General features: G+C 35.2%; 1 protein-coding gene across 1 annotated transcript in view; it reads left to right on the top strand.

The window, feature by feature from the left end:
• LOC150096259 (uncharacterized) overlaps positions 1–19,428 on the top strand; it is a 185,836-nt gene that overhangs the window by 113,723 nt on the left and 52,685 nt on the right. Inside the window, exon 5 of the mRNA XM_090409014.1 lies at positions 12,714–12,787. Within this exon, the coding sequence (XP_090265140.1) occupies positions 12,714–12,787 (74 nt within the window). The remainder of the gene's footprint in view (positions 1–12,713; positions 12,788–19,428) is intronic.

A 19,428-nucleotide genomic window follows, 5' to 3' on the forward strand; every position in this document is an offset into this window, starting at 1 on the left:
ATTCTTTACAATGTAATGCTTTGTGGCATTTCTATGGAACTGACCATTGTCTCTTTCAGTAACACGATGCACTGTTTCATAAGGCGGTGCTGTAACTGCATGGTTTGTGGACATGAACATCACCACACTTGACTGGCTTCCACAGAGCCCTGATTTCAACCCTATTGAACATATGTAGGATGAACTGGAATGTCTAGTGAAGTCGAGGGACGTCTGCCCCGCAATAATCCAGGACCGCATTACATGCCTACATGATGAATGGTCTAAAATACCTATTTATTGCTATCGTACACTTGTGGAAAGTATGCCCCATAGGATTGCTTCAGTCATCACGGTGAAAGGAAATCCTACATATGAAAATCGACTCCATGGCTATATATTCTTCACACTATGGTCTCCGTTCAAATCTTTCCATGCAGTGTATAAGGGAAATAACATGCTAAGCTTCAGCAGCATCACAAATTAATCCAATAAAAACTGCACTTCTTTTTGATAAATACACTTCACTTTACATGCCTTATGACTCATTTTTTGACAGACCGTTCATTCAGTGAATTGTTGGTTTTCAATGAATTGCCTTTTGGTAAATTGTGTTTTCGATTAATTGCAGATCGATGAATTGGTTTTTTTTGAGGAACTGCTTGTTGATTAATTAATTTTTTGATTAACTGTTGTTCGGCAAACCTGTTTTTTCGATAAATTACCTTTTGGTAAATTGTCTTTTGATAATTTTTTTTTGGTGAACTCTTCGGATACCCATTCCTACAATGGAATTATCACGGATTCTGACAAAACGTAGACAACATCAAGGCTCTCTTGCAGAAATATAAATCAACATGCTTCTGCTTGCAGGAAACATACCTGAAACTGAGTGACGATCCAGCTCTTTGTAATGTTTGCATTATTTGTAAGGACAGAAGAGGGGGATGAACTGCCCATGGAGGAGTCATCATCCTTGTGGGCAATCGCAACCGCCTTCCAATAAATCCGAATTAACACTAGCATAGAAGCAGTTGCTATAAGACTCTTGGTCAGAAATATAATGACAGTATGCTCCACCTACCTCCCTCCTGCTGCAGATTTTTCTCAAGATGACCTTGATGGTGTCATATCACATCATAGTTACTATCCTACTTACTACTTTAATAGTGGATTTAAATGGACATAACACTGTGGGATAGTACCTGAACAAACATCAGAGGAAGATATTGATAATGATGGATTGACTACAAGGCAAGTGATGTGAAGTCATTAGCCTCTATATACGAGTTGCCCAGTCCTGAAGATACTTCAGGTGCAAACTTTGTTTGCTTACACTTGGATAAGGGATTAAACCAAGAATATAATTTCTTGGTATCTTAATTTATCAGCGAAAGAGTTGTTGAGCTTATGCTCGACAACAATTTCTCTACACCTTCTTCCATATGCCTACCCGAATTCACTGCCATTGACTTAACTATCTGCTCACCCTCCCTTTGCTCAGTATTTAAATTAGTAAACGATGATTACCTATTTGGGAGCAGTCACTTTCCTGTGATATTCACTTTTCTACATTGGCAACTGTGTACTACATCACAGATATTATTATGAAATATTGAGCATGCTGACTTGTCCCCTCCTCCTAATTAGCAGTTTTTTTATTCTGCAACAGTCAGTTCATCTCAGTGATAAAGTATGTAACAGAGTGTATTATAGCAGCAGCCACAACTTCAGTTCCTAAAACATCTAGTCAGTTCCCACGTTTTCCTAAGCCATGGTGAAATGATGGTTGTACAGCAGCCAAAGAAACCAAGAAAAAAGCTTGGGGTATTTTCTGCAGATACCCTACAACAACAAACTTAATTGCTTTCAAATGAGTTTTGAGCAAGACACATCAAGCATCAGAGCCAAAAAGAATCCTGGATCCAATTTCTTCTTCTATATCAAAATCCACCAACAGCAAAGAAGTATGGTAAGAAATCCAGAAAACGAAAGGCAGATATACCACCACTGGCTGTGTATCCTCGAGCACAATGGTTGCATAGTTGCTGATCCAATAGCAATTGCTGACACACTCAGGGAGATTTTTGTCAAAATATAGGCAACACATTCTTATTCCTCAGAAGTCCTTGCCCCAAAAAGCAAAGCAGAAAAATAACAAATCTGTTTTTCTTCCAACAGCACAAAAGAATACAACAGGCTATTTACCAAAGAAAAAATGAAAGTTTCATTTTTTTGTCATCCAACTGCTGTTGGACCAGTTAATATTCATCACAAGATGGTAAAACATCTGTCAACATCAGCCATTGATCAACTTTTGCACCTTCATGATTTTTGTGAGAATGTATTTCCGGATACCTGGCAAAAGGCAGTTATAATTGCCTTTCTTAAGCCAGGAAAGGATCCAAAACCAAAGAACTACCATCCGATTGCTCATGAGCTGCAAGTGTCATACTTTTTTGCAATCAAGGTCAGCCTGATAACAGAACATACGTAATGCCCTCTATTTGGATGACTTCACCATCTTCTGTCATTCGTATGATACGAGGGTCACAGAAAGATAGCCATAGCAAGCTATTGATCATCTCAACAGTTTACGTGCATGTTTGCCACAAAGTTGATCTTCATCCTGACCCAGAACTCCAACTGATTATTAGTCTGTACATCAAGTACAATGTACAACAACCACCTTTGTTGCTTCAACGTCAACAGCTGTCTCTATTATATGTAACTGAAATAAAATCCCTGCCAGAGTATCCCATGTATCCAACTATCTTTAGGCCGCACTGAGAGAATCTCTACAACACTCGACAAACTACCAATAAAAGTCTTTGGTATACAGATAAAAGCTCTTGAAATAGCAGTAGACAACATATCTTTGATGCCATCAAATTCACTTCCACTGTGGCAATCATACGTGCCAGCATAGAACTTTTCTTTCAGCAGGCTAGCTACCAAAATTTTTCACCCCTGTGTCATTTGCCAGCAGCTCTTCAAAGCTCATAGAATTCAATACTCTAATTTTGTGCCTGTCTATACAGATGGCTCAAAATCAGAGGTCCTAGTAAGATCTTCTACCTTCTTTCTAGACAACATTATATCTGCACAAATCCCACGTGTGTAACAACTTTACAGCAGAGATATATGCAATAGAACTTGCGCTAAAATACATCGGGTTTCACCACTACCAAAGGTACATAATATAGTCAGACTTGCAAAGTTCTCTACAGGCAATCAGAAGTCTAAAGCTACAGCAACATCTGGTGCTCTCTTGAATTCAACACCACCTCTTTCAGTTTTGAAAGCTATATTTCAGCGTATGCTTCAGTTGAATTCCAAGCCATGTGATCATGAGGGGAGGGCTGGAAAGTTCTGAGCTAGAACAAAAATGATAATAAAGTAATTGATACAACCACAAGAAAGAAGATACCAGTAGCAGAATTATGAAGATAATTTGTGTTCTTATATTTTTATATCCTTGTATGTTCTTTCTTGTGGTTATGTCAGTTGCTTTAATAGGTGTTTATCAGATCTTTCCAGTCCCCCTGCCTCCTCATAAGGGAAACAAGGCTGCAGATACTGCATGCAGATCAACTCATTTCTTAAACATCACAATCTACCTGTTACCATACACAAATTATCAGACAAAAACATCTATCCCAGTGGCAGCTATCTTGGAACAGAGAGAGAGAGAGTAATTATAAACTCTATCAAATTAAGCCTTAAATTAAATTATGGCAGTCTAGCCTGCACAGAATTCAAACAGTGGAAGTTGTTCTCGCTCAGCTACTCATAGGTCATAGTCATCTCATCCACTCCTTCCTTCTGAGTGGTGATGACATACCTCTGTGTGTGTTTTGTGACTGGACTATCCATCATTCATATTTCAGTTGACTGCCTTCATTTTGACAAGGAGTGCAGTCATTGTTTTAGCCATTTTTATAATCTGTCTGAGTTCTACACACACACACACACACTTAGGCAGATCTTATCAGGCACATCAACTGTCAATCTGGTTTTTAAGTTTTTACAGAGCATTAATCTTTACCACCTTATATAAAATCTATACTTTTTAGTTTAAGTTATTGTAACTCTGTTTTTAAAAAACCTTAGATTTATGTACCAGGTGATTATAAAATAACGTCGTGTTCAGAGCCCTCTAGCGAGTAATGTATTGGACAAAACACACCAATATTCAGTAGACGTACACAGTGGAACATGGGGATTCGATTTAACGAAAAAAAGTACCAAAATTCGCCAACAGGGGAAATTTTGGCGCTGTTTACCGAGTAAAATGCATTAATTTGCATTGTCGCATTTCTTGTGAGCGATCATGCAATAAAAGGAAAGCCTGTGAGATTTCTTATCATTCATAGACGAACTGCTTTTCAATGCCTCTTACCTTACGTGAGTGTGCTTTGTTAGTCAAACTCTATTATCAGCGGAACAATAATGCCAGTGCTTGTCTTCGTGATTTTCGGCGTATGAAAAATTGATGAAAAGGATCGATTAGCGTAACAAACTTGCGAAAACTGATTTGGCGTATGAAAAATTGATGAAAAGGATCGATTAGCGTAACAAACTTGCGAAAACTGATTTGGCGATATTTGAAACTACTGGAACTCTAGCAGTGCAAGTAGGCAGGGGATGCAAATCAATCACCAACAAGTTGAACAAGTTGCAACTGCTATTGTGGAACAGGAGATGACGAATGTGCAGGGTACCAGCAGTGCACGAGCAATATCCCAGCAAACGGATATCGCATACACAACGGTGTGGAAAATCCTACATCAGATGTTGAAGTTTTACCCCTATAAAATCAGTCATGTTCAAGAATTGCGCCCTGGTGATGCGACCACACAAATTGACTTATCTTTGAGATTCTTAGCGCACATGGAAGTGGATGATGCATGGCCATGGCAGATTTTATGGAGTGACGAAGGGCACTTTTATTTGAACGGCGATATTAACACATGCAACTGTCGCATTTGGGCTGCAACTAATCCGCATGTGTGTCTGCAGATGCCTATCCACTCGCCTAAAGTCACAGTATGGTGCGGATTTATGGCATCTTTTATCATCGTTCCATACTTTTACGAGGAAATTCGCCAAAATGGACCAGTGACCTGTACCGTCAATGCTAACAGGTATGCCAATATGCTACAGAACTTTGTGGTTCCACAACTGCAGCAAAGAGGATGTCTCGATTCGACCAATTCATGCAGGATAGTGCACCACCCCACATCGGACTTCAGGTACAGCGTGTTTTGCGACAACATTTCTCTGACAGAAGAATCATTAGTTGTGCAGTATGATTCTTCTATTATGTGGGGATTTCTTAAAAGCATTGTGTATCATGGACATGTAACCGATATTCCAACTTTGAAAGGTCGAATAATGTTACATGTGAGACAAATCAATTCCGATATGTTGCAAGCCACTGTGGAAAATGTCGTGCATCGAATGCAGTTCCTGGAACATCAGAAAGGTGGTCATATTGAACCTCATTTGTAATTAACATCATGAAATTGATGTGTGCTGTCTCATTTGCCATTTAGTAATTCATTAGTCACGCCTACTAAAATTAATTTGGCAGTGCCAAAATTTCCCCTGTTGGCGACTTTTGGTACTTTTTTTTTTGTTAAATCGAATCCCCATGTTCCACTGTGTATGTCTACCGAATATTGGTGTGTTTCCAAAACATTACTCATTAGCGGGCTCTGAACAGTTGGCGTTATTTTATAATCACCCGGTGTGTTGTGTGAATTTTTATACTTTTTACATCTGTTTTATATGCTTTTTTTATATTTGGTTTTCAACGCTGATTTTATGTTGTCTTGTTTATTAAATAGTATAATACTTCTGAGAAATATTTCATTTATGATTTTTATTATTTCGACTTTTATGTATAGTTTTTAGACCTATATAAGCTCCTTATTTATTACGTGCGTTTTTTGTGCAGTATGACCATAGCTGTCCTTGTGCCATTAAACCCAAAAACAAGCAAACAATCCCGATGTGTGTGTGTGTTTTCATATTGAATTTGCCACCTGGACTATAAACTGTGCCTAAGTTGAAATGTTTTACTTGTTCTGTAGGTTTCCCCATTCAGGATGCAGCTGATGTTTTCAGTGTTCATGCCTGTTCTCTGTTTTTTTATTTATTTTCATATCCTGAAGACTTGTAGTGATTTTAGTTAGGAGTATAACATTATCTACATAAAGTAAGGAACTGAGATTAGCATCTTCAATTTTTATATCAGTCTCTACTGCTACTTTCCTTTAATGGGATTCATATAAATGGCAATTAAGAGTGGAGATAGTGTGCAACCTTGTCTCATGCTTAATTTTACTTCAGATCATCCTTGAATTCTAACAACTAATTTACAACTCAAATATAGACTGTATATGGCTCGATATTGTGTCCCATTGACCCCCATATAATTGTAGCATTTTAAACAGCTTTTCTGTTGGCAACTTGTCATATGCCTTTTCAATCTATGTATAAAACTTACCACAGATCCTTGTTATATTCCCATTATTTCTCAAATATTTATCTTAAAGTAAAACTCTGATCTGGATAACCTTTATTTGGCCTGAAAACAGTTCATTCTTCTCCAAGTTTCCTTTCCACAATTTTTTTAGCCTCTTCTCAAGTATGTTTGCATAAATCTTAACTGGAACATTCACTCAATCAAAATAAGATAGTCTTCTGTAATTTTCATATTTCATATGTAATTTACAGATGGGTACTATTAGAGTTCCATCCAGTCTTCTGGAATTCAACCCTCTGAATGGTGCAGTTCAGCTTCCACTGTAAATCTACCTTCATATACCTACTGTACATTTCTGGTCAAATGTCATCCACTCCAGCTGCTTTACCACATTACATGCTTTTGATGGATTTTTCTACTTCAACTATTCCTTTTGAATATTTTCTGCAACTGTTTTCTCACTCTTCTTGTTTCTTTTAAATAAATCTATAAATCTAAAATATCTGTAGTTTCATGTCACCTTTATCATCTCTGATTCCTTTTAAAATGTTTTTTCCTCAATTTGAGATGCCAGAACATTTTGCCACTTTCCTGGATCATCTTTTCCCTTTGCCATTACTATTCTTACTAGTCTTTCTATGACTTCTTTAGCTATTTTTATGCATTGCTTCACTTTCTTACATTATTCTCTATATTTTCTCAGAGTATATGCTGACTTGCTAGGAACTTTCAATATGCTTTCTTCTTTACCATGATTGCCTTTTTAACTTCCTGAGCCCTCCATGAAGGTTCTGATTTTTTCTGTCCTTGCAGAAAACTTTGCATAATGCTCTCACCAAATCATTTTTTTTCTTCAGTCTGCCACTGAGTTCCTTAGTTTGGTTCTTGTTGGAAAACTTTCATTGTTTCTTTAATAATATTTGTATATTTGAGTCTACAGCTCACCTCCTAAATCTATATAACTCTGATTCTTCTTAAAGCTTTTATACACTATGCACTTTCATCCTGCTCAAAATTAAATGATGATCACTTTCTGTTTCACATCTCCATTATACTCTTGAGTCCTGAATCAGCATGAAAATATTGCTATCAACAATAACATAGTCAATGAAACTATTTCTTTTGTCTTCTCTCTAGGTGAATTTGTGATCGTCTTTATGTTGGAGCATGGTGTTAGTAATGACTAGTCGATGTCTTGAACAGAAATCCAGCAGGTATGATTGTTATTAGCTTTGCTCCTTTCTCCAGATTTCCCCAACAAATTTCTTTAAGTCGGGTACTAATTTCCTACTCTCTCCTGTTTAGATTCATCAACAAGGATCATCTTTTCCCTTTTCTTTGTTAGCTCCCTTCTCTAATGATTTGGAAAAACTCTTCCCACTTCTTGTGGGACCATAGGCACATTGTCCTATTCCCCATTTTATGATTTGCTCAGATCACTCTACTTGATATTCCTTTCCATCACTAGATATTCCTTCTTTTCCCTGACCATTATTGCCTTTATATGGCATCTTATAATTGTTATTTAGAAGACCATCACTTGTTTTTTTCTCTCCAATTTTTTTTCAATAATACCAGTTATTATTGAAAGGTATTAATACCAGTTATATCAATGTGATACTTCTCTTCTGTCATTAAACTTTTCCCCCTTTATATTTCTTATTTTAAGTGTCTATCTTGAATTCTGCTCTGATGTTGAGTTTTTCTGTAGCTGACTTTTCACTGTTTTCCTTGGTTTCCTAATGAAAACTGCAGGGGCTTTGTTTAATATATGTGTAATCTTATTTATTTTAATCTTTGTTTAATCTGATGCTCCAGCCAATATGAAACTTCATGTTGTACCATCATTTTGTTTTGGTTTAAACCAATGTAGAATACAATTTGGTCTTGGCTAAATTCCAGATTACCAGGCCATCTTCATTTGTTTAGTATACAGGTTGATAATGGAGTGTACCATAAGAAGATGATGATTGGACATTTGTTCATAAGCTCCAATTGGGTCTTCACATTTTTTAAAAAGGCTATGTGGAAGTCTCCTCCCAGTTATGTTTCTACCCTTAGGTTGATAGGGAATTCTGGGAAAGGACCAGAGAAGATGTGAAAAACAAGGATGTATGTTGGAAGTGATGTTGTTTCTTCATTGTTAGCCTAGTGTGCTTTACCTTCTGGTGGACATCTTTCAGTTTGTTATTCATCTGGCTTCCTCCAGACTTCATTAAAATAGTGATTTATTATAATCTGACTGACCTACTAATATTCATGAATACCTCTGGACCAGCAACAAGAAAGGAAGTGTCTGCATATGTTTGCAATAACAACAACTGAATAAATTTAATCTTTCTTACTTTACAATATCGTCAAAATCTTTTTTTGGAGTTTTTGCTGAAACCTTTTCACAGTCAGATATGGCATTTACAAAAAAGTAAAAAATAATGATACGACACAACTTTTTGCAGTTAAATCACTTCAAGAAACAAAAGATCCCCCCCCTTCCCCACCCAGTTTCCTATGCACCACATAATGCCGTTTCAGAAAGAGTTTATTTTAAAATAAATTTTTAAGTTTGTGAAATATGATTTACTTCATAATTTGGTTGATAATTAGTATTGTAGCCATGAATCTAGTTTCTTTGAGTTTTATTTCCCTTTTGATTAATATGATCTTTTTAAGTTCCTGTGAAAATGGCAATGTGACGTTGCCGAAATATTGGAAGTGTATTAAAATTTATTTTAATGTATATTCTATTGTACGTTGTAATTTCCTTAAGCTATTTGGTAAGAATAATGAAAACCACTTAATAGCTTAAAATCTGATGCCAACCATACAAGGTCATATAGGTTCATTCTATTGGCTTGCAGAAAACATTCCATTTTCTATTACAGTTGGGAACCTACACAATGAGGATGTGCTTTACGTAGGGAGGGAGTCTTTTTGTAATTTTTTTAGGGGGTCTTTCATGAAATTATTTTGTAGTTTTTCAATTGCAGTTTGGTAATGCATTCTAACATTTCATGAACATCTCAGAAAAACCAAAACAAATCACAGTTTGGACTTTCTGTTTTGTATCCAGCTTTAATGCATTGTTTTGAGTAAAGATAATGTTTTTACTTAAGACATTATTTCTTTAAATTAAAGGGATAAAAATCCCTTATTATAATGTAGGATAAAAGCTGTTTGGCTTTTTATCCTACATTATTTCTTTGTAAATTTCTTGGCTAATACAATGCATAATCTAAAATTATGGTTTGTATTAGCCAAGGATTTTGTCCTGTATATGTGCATATTTTTTTCATGATTAATACTGAAATATCTGCACAATCGTGTATAATTTTTTATACTGCTTTGTAGATATTGCTTCATAACAATATAAGGATATGGTTGTTGTGTTTGTGTTCCTATGTTAACTGGGTACTCTGTTACCTTTTGGCTACCTTACCCACCTTAAAAAGGCTATGTAACCAGATGTGCTATAGAAACAGTCTGGACTGAACAAGTAATAGCGCTCTTCACATCCAAGGTAATATTCAGGTCTGTCATAGAGGCCTTCTTAGCAAATTCTTGTCTCAATTTTCCTTTTTCCCTCTCTGATTAGATGATCTGCTTCCTATTCAACTACTCCTGCATGTGTCTGTAAAGAGACCATGTTTGATATTTTTCTTTTTTCAGACTTCACATCAGTACAAAAGTTTCAAGCTTGTATTTTTTTTTTTTTTTCCTCTCCTTATTTTCATCCTCCATGTCATTAAAATCCTTTCCATAATTTTGCTGATTACTGATTTTGCAATGCACATCCCATAACTCTTCCTTGGTTACCGGATCACGTGGAACTCAAAAAATCGTAACATGATATTCTGTAACCAGTGTCATAAATGCAGATCACCATGCAGCTCCTTCCCCTCCAGTAAGGAAGAACACAACCTTGTCAGTTTTAAAAATGCAAGTGAAAAAATCTTTTTATACCTTACTTCTCTTTACTTTTGATAACATTTAAGTTCTCAGACAAGAACAGATATCTCTTTTGGCTTGTAGTTCTTAATAGTCTCTAAAGACAACCGACAGCTATCAGGAAAAGTGAGACCTAATAAAAGGCAGATGAATTAACTTTCTGGATAGAGATTTTGTCATTCAAATTGCAAGCCAAGAGAATTCCATTTCCAAAGGTTATGTTCTTATAAGCTGTCTGGAAAATTTTCAAAACTTTAACTTTCTTTCTTTCTACATTTGGCTATAAAATTTAGATGGATTCATAATATCCTTTATATCAATATAATAAAACTGTGATTTTATTTTATAGAGAATATTTATTTAAAAACTATACATGAAAAAAAAGCTTTTGAATAGGGGATAATAAAAATGCATCCTTATTTCATAGTCAAATTAAAAATAGAAACTTTAAAAGAAATAATTTTCTCTGAGAAATTATATTGTGGAATAAGCTTATTAATTAGTCCTGGAAATCCTTTTTGAACAGTTCAGTATGGTCTGTTATCCAATGCAATCATTTCCACCATAGTTTATATTTTACTAATTTTCAATTTGAATCTGTATATAAATCATAAAACTTCCAAGTATTACTTTTTTTGTTATTCATGGCCAAAACTTCACTATTTTTCTGATAATATTTGAAGACAAATTTTTATTACTTCATAATATAAACAACCTTTAAGACTGCATAAAATAAAAACACCAAAGACAGTACCTATTACAAATGACAAGCCTTTATGTGTGATTACACAAAATAAGGGGAGGCTTTTCCTGACTGGGTGCATTTATTATGACTCTGGTAACAGGAATTTTTCTGCTTTTTTTAGCTGAATACCAAATCTTGCTACTGATTCGGCCAAAGTCCGAATATTTGAAAATTATGCTGAATCTGCCGAATGCTAAAATAAAACCAAATATTCAACTCATCCCTAATTATTACTCCCTCATACTCCACCTGGGTCTGCAATATAATGTACATCCTCTTATTTCTCAAGCCACAATCCTTGCATGAGTATCCCTGCTACATTCCACTCTTGTAGTTCAGTTTCTCTGCCCTGATACTCATTTGCCCAGAAAGCAACACTCTCTCCAAATGACTGCATCCTTCAGCATTCAAATGTAATCCATCTTTAAGTATTTATACTTGCTTGATGGATTACATTTTAATGCATACTTAGAGAAGTTATTCAGTGGAAGAATGAATATAAATATTTAAGGAAACTAGGTATGTCATGGTGGTTGTATAAGCTTGGAAATGCATCGATGTTGCATTTGTGATTGTAATGACAAAGAGAATGAGAAAAATGATAGTATAGTAACGATAACCCCCAAGAATGGTAGGACCTAGTTCTCTCAAGCAACAAATGCAATAAGCAATATTTAATCACCCCACCTAGTGCTCAATCGATTGTTTACACTCTTTCTGTGTCTCTGTTCCTGCATGCTGTGCATTTCTTACTCTTATGGTTATAAAGTTGCCTTGGTGACTAAGGCAACACAGACTAATAATTAAATAAAATATAGCTTATTATCATTACAAGAGCTTGTTAATATTGAAACATCAGCAAATGAAGCTAGAAACCACTTGTTAGACCATAACTAGCCTCACCATCGAAGCTTTGTCCATGATGCTCTTTCAGATGGGGGGGGGGGGGGGCTTACCTCTCAACAGAATCAGCAAACCTACTCTTCTCCCAATTTTTAACTCTCCCAAAATCCAGATCACAAAAATTCCGATGCCATCCCTTATGTTTGAGGAACCTTGGAAAAAGTACCAACAGCTCTAAAAGATAAAAACATTTGAACTTCCTTCAAGCTGTAGAGTAGTGTTAATGCATTATTTGTTTGATATACATTGGACTTATAGCACAGATGACTCTCACTATAGCAGACATACAGGAACCACAGAAATAATGTATTATAGTGAATTTTGTTTCTCTGAGCGTTATATCTACAGGACATTTTGTTATAGTGAGCATTGCCTGTACATGACGCAGTTATTGTCTAATTGCATATCATCATACCTTTGCAAAATGTAATATTATGCTTCACTCAAAGAGGTCTCTGTGAAACAGAGATGAAATATGAGAGCTATTAAACAGTTTTATTTATGTAAAACTAGTTATTTTGACTGTCCACAGCACATGGTTCTTTCAAGTTTCTGCATTTTATTATAATTGTCTTGATTAATTTAAATTTAATAATTAGAAATTAAACTATTTTTTTTTATTAGTGTTTAACGTTAGTTTCATTTTAGATGTGAAGAAGATGGTTGTGGTAAATCATTTGCAGCCAGTCATCATCTTAAGACACACACTCGAACACACACTGGTAAGTGTTTTTAAATATATTTATATGATATAGTTGACTTTCATTAGTACACTTGTAGAGACTGCAAGAATTTGTTATAGTAGATAATTTTGTTATAGCAAGTTTCTTTTCATAACATTACCTATTAGGCTATGTTTTAATTGGCTTTTTCAGCAGTTTGTTATAGTGATGTTTGCTATAATGAGAGTCAACTGTGTTTAAATTATTATTTTTTTAATCTTTCATTTTAATTAGCAGTAAGCTATCCAGGTAATTTTATATAAAATATTTTTAATGCATAAGTGGACACTCAAAATTTTTCATTTGAAATCCATTAAAGAATACCAGAAAATGGTATCCCTACCAGAAATGGGTCACAGAAATCGCTAAATGAAACTCACGGGAAGGCTTTGGTAAGAATATAGAAGATGAATATCAGGAATGGAGAAAAATGCTCTGGAGGTTATTGAAAAAACTTAGAAAGGGAAGAAAGAATACTATAAAATGAATCAAATATGAAAACTAAAGATAAGGATAATTACCTTATCTTTATGTTTGGAATAATTACCTTGAAAGCTGTTAAATGAAACAAGCACTGACAGAACAGTAGTAAAAAATTTTCAAGAGAAATGCAAACAGGAATTATATGAATAATTGAGGTAGAAAAAGCCATCAAAACTTCAGTTTGGAAAGCTAGCTGAATTTTTGACCAGAAATTCAGCTATTCTAGCTGAATTTCTTGACAAATATTCAGCTAGAGTAGCTGAATATTTGACCAGAAATGCTCAAATATGGAGGTATAAGAGTTTTACAGTTTTACACTGCATAATTTGGGGGCCTGGTCAGAAGGTTGAATTCCAGATGATTGGAGTAAAGGTCTCATATATGATTATGAATAATTATGGAACTACATGATGTTTTGACTTTTATATGAAGGTCATCTTCAGGAATACACACACAGCTGATCACAAGCTACATTGGTACAAACAGCAGTGGGCTGAGAATAACTGCTTGGTTAACAGTTGACCATAGCCTGTCCTCTGGTGAGGAAAAAAAAGAAGATAATAATAAACAAATATAATAAAACATAATGATCTTAGTAAAAAGTACATCAGTTGATTATTTATTCTTAAAGTCCTAGTACTTTTAATTTTTGATACCTGCCTGAGAGTTTGCTACGCTGTTTTCCAGTTAAATTTCTTTTCTATTGGTGAGTAATTCTTCTTTGTCCAGAATGTTATGTGTGTCATAAGTGAGCCATCCAAGTCCTTGGGACTTTTAGGTTATCATTTTTGTTGAGAGTTGGTTAGTTGCTTGTCATTTCACAGGCCTCCCTGAACTTACGTTCGTATAAGGTTTTGGTCCAATATAAGGACTGGGTTCCTTTCTAGTCAGTCTGGTGGCATGTTTCAAGTGCATGGTTGGAAATACCTGCTTTTATGTTATTAAGAGATTAATAATGACAATGTGAAGTTAATCATGTTGTGCTATCACAGTGGACTGTACATCCACTGAGGATACATATCAAAGTCGATGATGGTGAATACCATAAGCACATAAAATAATCCCCTCTCCCAAAAAATTGTATTTATTTATTTATTTATTTTTATGTTGCTTCTGTCTACAAAAGGTTTGCAAACCTATAGTATATTTGGCACCATGGGTGGGCTAAGTTTTTTTTTTTTCTATTTTTTACATATATATATATTTTTTTTTTCATCATCTGGAAACTCTGCTCTAGAGTCCTTTTTTTTTTACTTTTTGGCAACTCGCAATAGGTAAATATGACTTCTCCATTGCTTCCACCTTAATATCACCGCCTCTGGGTCTTGCTCCCACTGACAAGACCTCAATAAAGGTCGAAACCAGTCTGGGTAATGGCCCTTCCCTTAATGCATAGCATTATACATGTCTGCAAGGAGATGTGCTTTGCATTATGGGAGATACTAAGACAAGGTGTGATGAGAGCTTGGTCCACCTTTACCACGAGTTGCCTCAGTCCTGAAGATACTTCAGGTGCAAACTTTGTTTGCTTACACTTGGATAAAGGATTAAACTAAATTTCTTATGCTCTAGAAACATGGAACTTTTTCAGTCCAATTCAGGTTTCCAGTAAGCAGGGAAGTGGTCTCACACCAGGTGATGAAATTCATCTCCCATCTAAAGCCAATCACAAACATCCATGCCCACTGCAGGATTTGAACATGCAGTTGGTTGGAGAGCAAGTACAATAAGCACTCAGCCAACCAGTCAGGTGATATTTTTAAGTTTTGTAAGTTGATGTTAGTTTTAATCCCATGCTTGTTATGGATCATGAAATGCATTTGATATAGGAAAATGGATGTTGTCCCTCCATGAACTTTAACATCTGATGACTTTCATTATTTTCAAGATTATCCAGTGACCATCCCTGAACTCCTTTATGGAGAACTTTATTAGTATATGGAAGCCGTGCAACTGTCACTGAGTTTTGCTTTACATTTGAAATATTGTTTGAGTACTCAGTTTTATTCTTTTATTTATTGAACTCAATGAATTTAAAATACTTTTAAAATTGCTTTACTTGTTTTCAAACCTTTCTTCATTGACTAATTATTTGTCATTACTTGATGGTAGTCACACATTTCAACACCAGAAAACTGTTGCTCTAACCTATATTCTTCCTCAGTTTTTTTAAATTATTTTTTTAAATACACTGAAGTCATTTTCGGTGTGACTTCCTTAACCATAGTTGGACTTAATATATTTCCATTTCCACTGATTAAGCTGAATGAGGTGCTGAATTATCTGCTTTAAGTAATGATGTAATATATCGGCATACTCCCAGCAGTCGTAAGGAATAACAAGCTAACTGGTTATTCTGAAGATATTCTCCACTGAGGTAATCCTTCTTTAGGTAACTCAAACTTTGTGCAAGTTTCCTCTTCTGTGGAATGCTTTCCCCCAGTCATTTGCATCCTCATCACCTGCAGCATCACAAGCCTGTTTGAAAAAAAAAAAAAAAAAAAAAAAAAAAAAAAAAAAATCAGCATATCATTGTGAGTGGCTTGAATTAAAAAAATGCTAGTTTGAATCTTGGCCCATACTTAAGCTTATTGCATCCAAAACCACCATTAATAAATCTAAGTCTGATTTCAAAAATGTGCCCAATGCAGAAAACCTATTGACACATTCTGCTAAACTCAAATTTATCTTTCATTCCATCTGCTCCTTATGCAGCTTCCAGTTCTTTTTAAAAAAAAAAAAATAATAATAATTACTTTTCTCTTGACACCTGCTCATAACATTGGCTTTGCAGCTATGGTCAATGCACATGGCATTCTTGCTTTTGGTCTCTTCTAAAGGCTATTGGAGCAACTTTCATCAACCCCCCCCCCCTTCTGCCGAAGATTGCACCATAACATCATCTAAAGACAAAGTGACCTCTTTTCCCTGAACTCATGCATAGATGACCAATGATTAAGCTACACCTCCTACTATACCTAGAAAAACAAGAGGCTTTGAATAACCTACATAGTGTCCAAACTGCCCACTTTTCCACTAGCATTAATACTTGTTGCACTTTTAACACTAATGCAAGTAAACCTCATCATCATCATCAAATTCCTGCCATGCACCCTCAAGAGGTGTACAGGATATGACAGTACTACATGAAAAATTTACATCATTACTAACTTCCTATCTACAATTTTCCTCCAAATCAGTCTGCTACTTGTCAAGACTCCAACATTATCAGATCTTATATTTCTATCTTGTAAGGCACTTTGTACCATATCAATCCACCTATATCTTGGTCTTCCTCTGGGTCGTTTTCCTGCCAACCTGGCAGAGAACACGTTGTGCTAATCTTTCCTCTCCCATTCTATTTAAGTGACCATACCACCTGAGATTAGCCCTGCTAATGCATTCCTGGATGCTGACAATGTCAAGTTCTTTCCTAATATCCTCATTTTTAATATGATATTGCCATTCATACCATCTGCTCAGGACTCTCATATCTGCGGTCTCTAGTCTTTGGCAAAGTGTTTTACTTCTGACCCAGCTCTCAGATCCATAAGTTAAAACTGGTTTGAACACTGTCTTGTATACAGCTAATTTAGTGTTCCGACTAATTTCTCTCTTATTCCATATGAATTTATTCAATTGACTTCCCACCATACCAGCTTTGCTGATTCTGTTATCTATTTCTATATTTAATTTACCATCTTCAGTAAAAATTGTGCCTAAGTAACTAAAATGTTTTACTTGTTCCACAGGTTCTCCATTCACAACACAGTTGACATTGTCAATGATTCTGCCTATTTTCATTGTCTTTGTCTTTTTATTGCTGACCTTCATACCATATCTATTACAGCAGCTATTCAGTTTAGTCAGAGAATCTTGCAGACTTGTAGCGGATTTATTTAGAAGTATAACATCATCCACATAAAGCAAAGAGCTGACATTAACATCTCCAATTTTGATATCAGGTTTAATACCACTTTCCTTCATAATGTGATCCATATAGATAATGAATAACAGAGGGGATAATGTACATCCTTGTCTCACACCAGATTTAACATTAAATCATCTTCCTGTATTTCCTTCAATTCTAACTGCTGACTTACAATTCAAATAAAGACTAAGTATTGCTTGATATAATGCCCCATTGACACCATATAACTGCAGCGTATTGAATAGCTTCTCTCTTGGCACCTTGTCATATGCCTTTTCCAAATCGACAAAACTTAAATACAGATCTTTGTTATATTCCCATGCTTTCTCAACTATTTGTCGTAAAGTGAAGATCTGATCCTGACAGCCTCTATTTGGCCTGAATCCAGCTTGTTCTTCACCAAGCTTTTCTTCCACAATTCTTAACCGTTTCTCAAGTATACTTGCATAGATCTTGCCAGGAACACTCAGTAGGGAAATACCTCTGTAATTCTCACATTCAGTTTTATTTCCCTTTTTATATATGGGTACTATGAGAGCTCTACTCCAATCATCGGGAATTAGTCCCTCAGTCCAGGCTTTCTGAACTATGCAGTGCAGCCACTGTAAGACTTTTATACCACCATACTTCAGCATTTCTGGTCGAATATCATCTACTCCTGCTGCCTTTCCACATTTCAAGCCTTTGATGGCTTTTTCTACTTCAAGTATGGATATGTATTCCTGACTGCATGCCTGGTCAGTGTTTTCTATCACTGTGCTGTCATCACTGCTTGTTTCATTTAGCAGTTTTTCAAAGTAATTACTCCATACTTCAAGGATATCTTTTTCTCCTGTTTTCATATCACCATTATCATCTCTAACTCCTTTTAACAGTACTCTTTCCTCCATTCCTAAGCTTCTTCAACAACCTCCAGAATATTTTGCCACCTTCTTGATATTTATTTTCTATATTCTTGCCAAAGTCCTCCCATGACTTTTGTTTAGCTAGTTTTACACACTGTTTAGCATTCTTGCATTTATCTCTATATTCTCTAAGAGCACAAGCTGACTTATTTGACAGGAACTTTTGATATGCTTTCTTCTTTTCCTTCACTGCCTCTTTAACTTTCTGTGTCCACCAGGTAGTTCTGATTTTTTTATCCTTGCACACAACCTCACCACATGCCTCTCTGGAAGAATCAATCAATGTTTCCTTCAGAGTTTGCCACTGAATCTCCAAGGTTTGATTCCTGTTCTCAAACTCTTTCATTTTCTTTTCAATAATCTTTCTGTATTTTAGTCTACAGTTCACATCTGAGAGCTGCTCAACTTTTATTCGCTTTAAAACTTTCTTACATGTTATTCTTTTCAATATGAAATTCAGTTTTATCCTGCTCAAGACTAAATAGTGATCACTTCCAATTTCAAATCCTCTGTACACTCTGGTGTCCTGCACCAGGGAGAAAACATCACTATCAACAATAACATAGTCAATGAGACTTTTCTTATTCCTAGCCTCTTCTCTCCACGTGAATTTGTGCACATTTTTATGTTGGAACATGGTGTTAGTAATAACCAGTTCATGTCCTGAGCAGAAATCCCACAGATATTTGCCATTATTATTAGCTTTGCTCTTTTCTCAAAATTTTCCCAAAATATTTTTATATTTTTATATGTCTCACAAAATTAGCACTTTTTTTTTTTTTTTTTTTCCAAGCTAAAAATCTTTATTTCAATGAAGTCTGTAGTCTAAGGAAGAAAGGGTAGAGAGAAATAAAGAAACATTTATCAGTATGTCACGTTTTCATATGCATTCTGTATTTAAATTTATTGATTTCATATGTTGCCTATTGCCTTTATTTTTCACAGGTTAACTTATGAAGATAAGTTAACCTGTGAAATGATAAGAAATGGTAAAAGAAGCTTGCTGATAAATTTTTAATTTGATTTAATTTTTATGATCTTTCTGATGTAATATATAATGTAACTAATCTTTATAATATTAATTACCCTGACCATATGGATGAAATGTGCTTTGTATCCATGTTATTTCAAGTAACTAAATGATATTTTAATTTCAATGGACACTTCATGTCCATGAATTTATGGATGAGTAAGCACATCAAGGCTGTATGATGGGTTAATACAGGTCATACATATTTCACATATGATGATGAGGTTATTCTCTCTAGTTCTTAAATATATGTCATCTTATGACATAATCAAAGTTACCCTCAGAGTCTAGT

The sequence above is a fragment of the Typopeltis vanoorti genome, chromosome 19 (assembly GCF_054136105.1).
Source record: "Typopeltis vanoorti isolate ZY-2024b chromosome 19, IOZ_Tvanoo_1.0, whole genome shotgun sequence".
Classification (NCBI taxonomy): domain Eukaryota; kingdom Metazoa; phylum Arthropoda; class Arachnida; order Uropygi; family Thelyphonidae; genus Typopeltis; species Typopeltis vanoorti.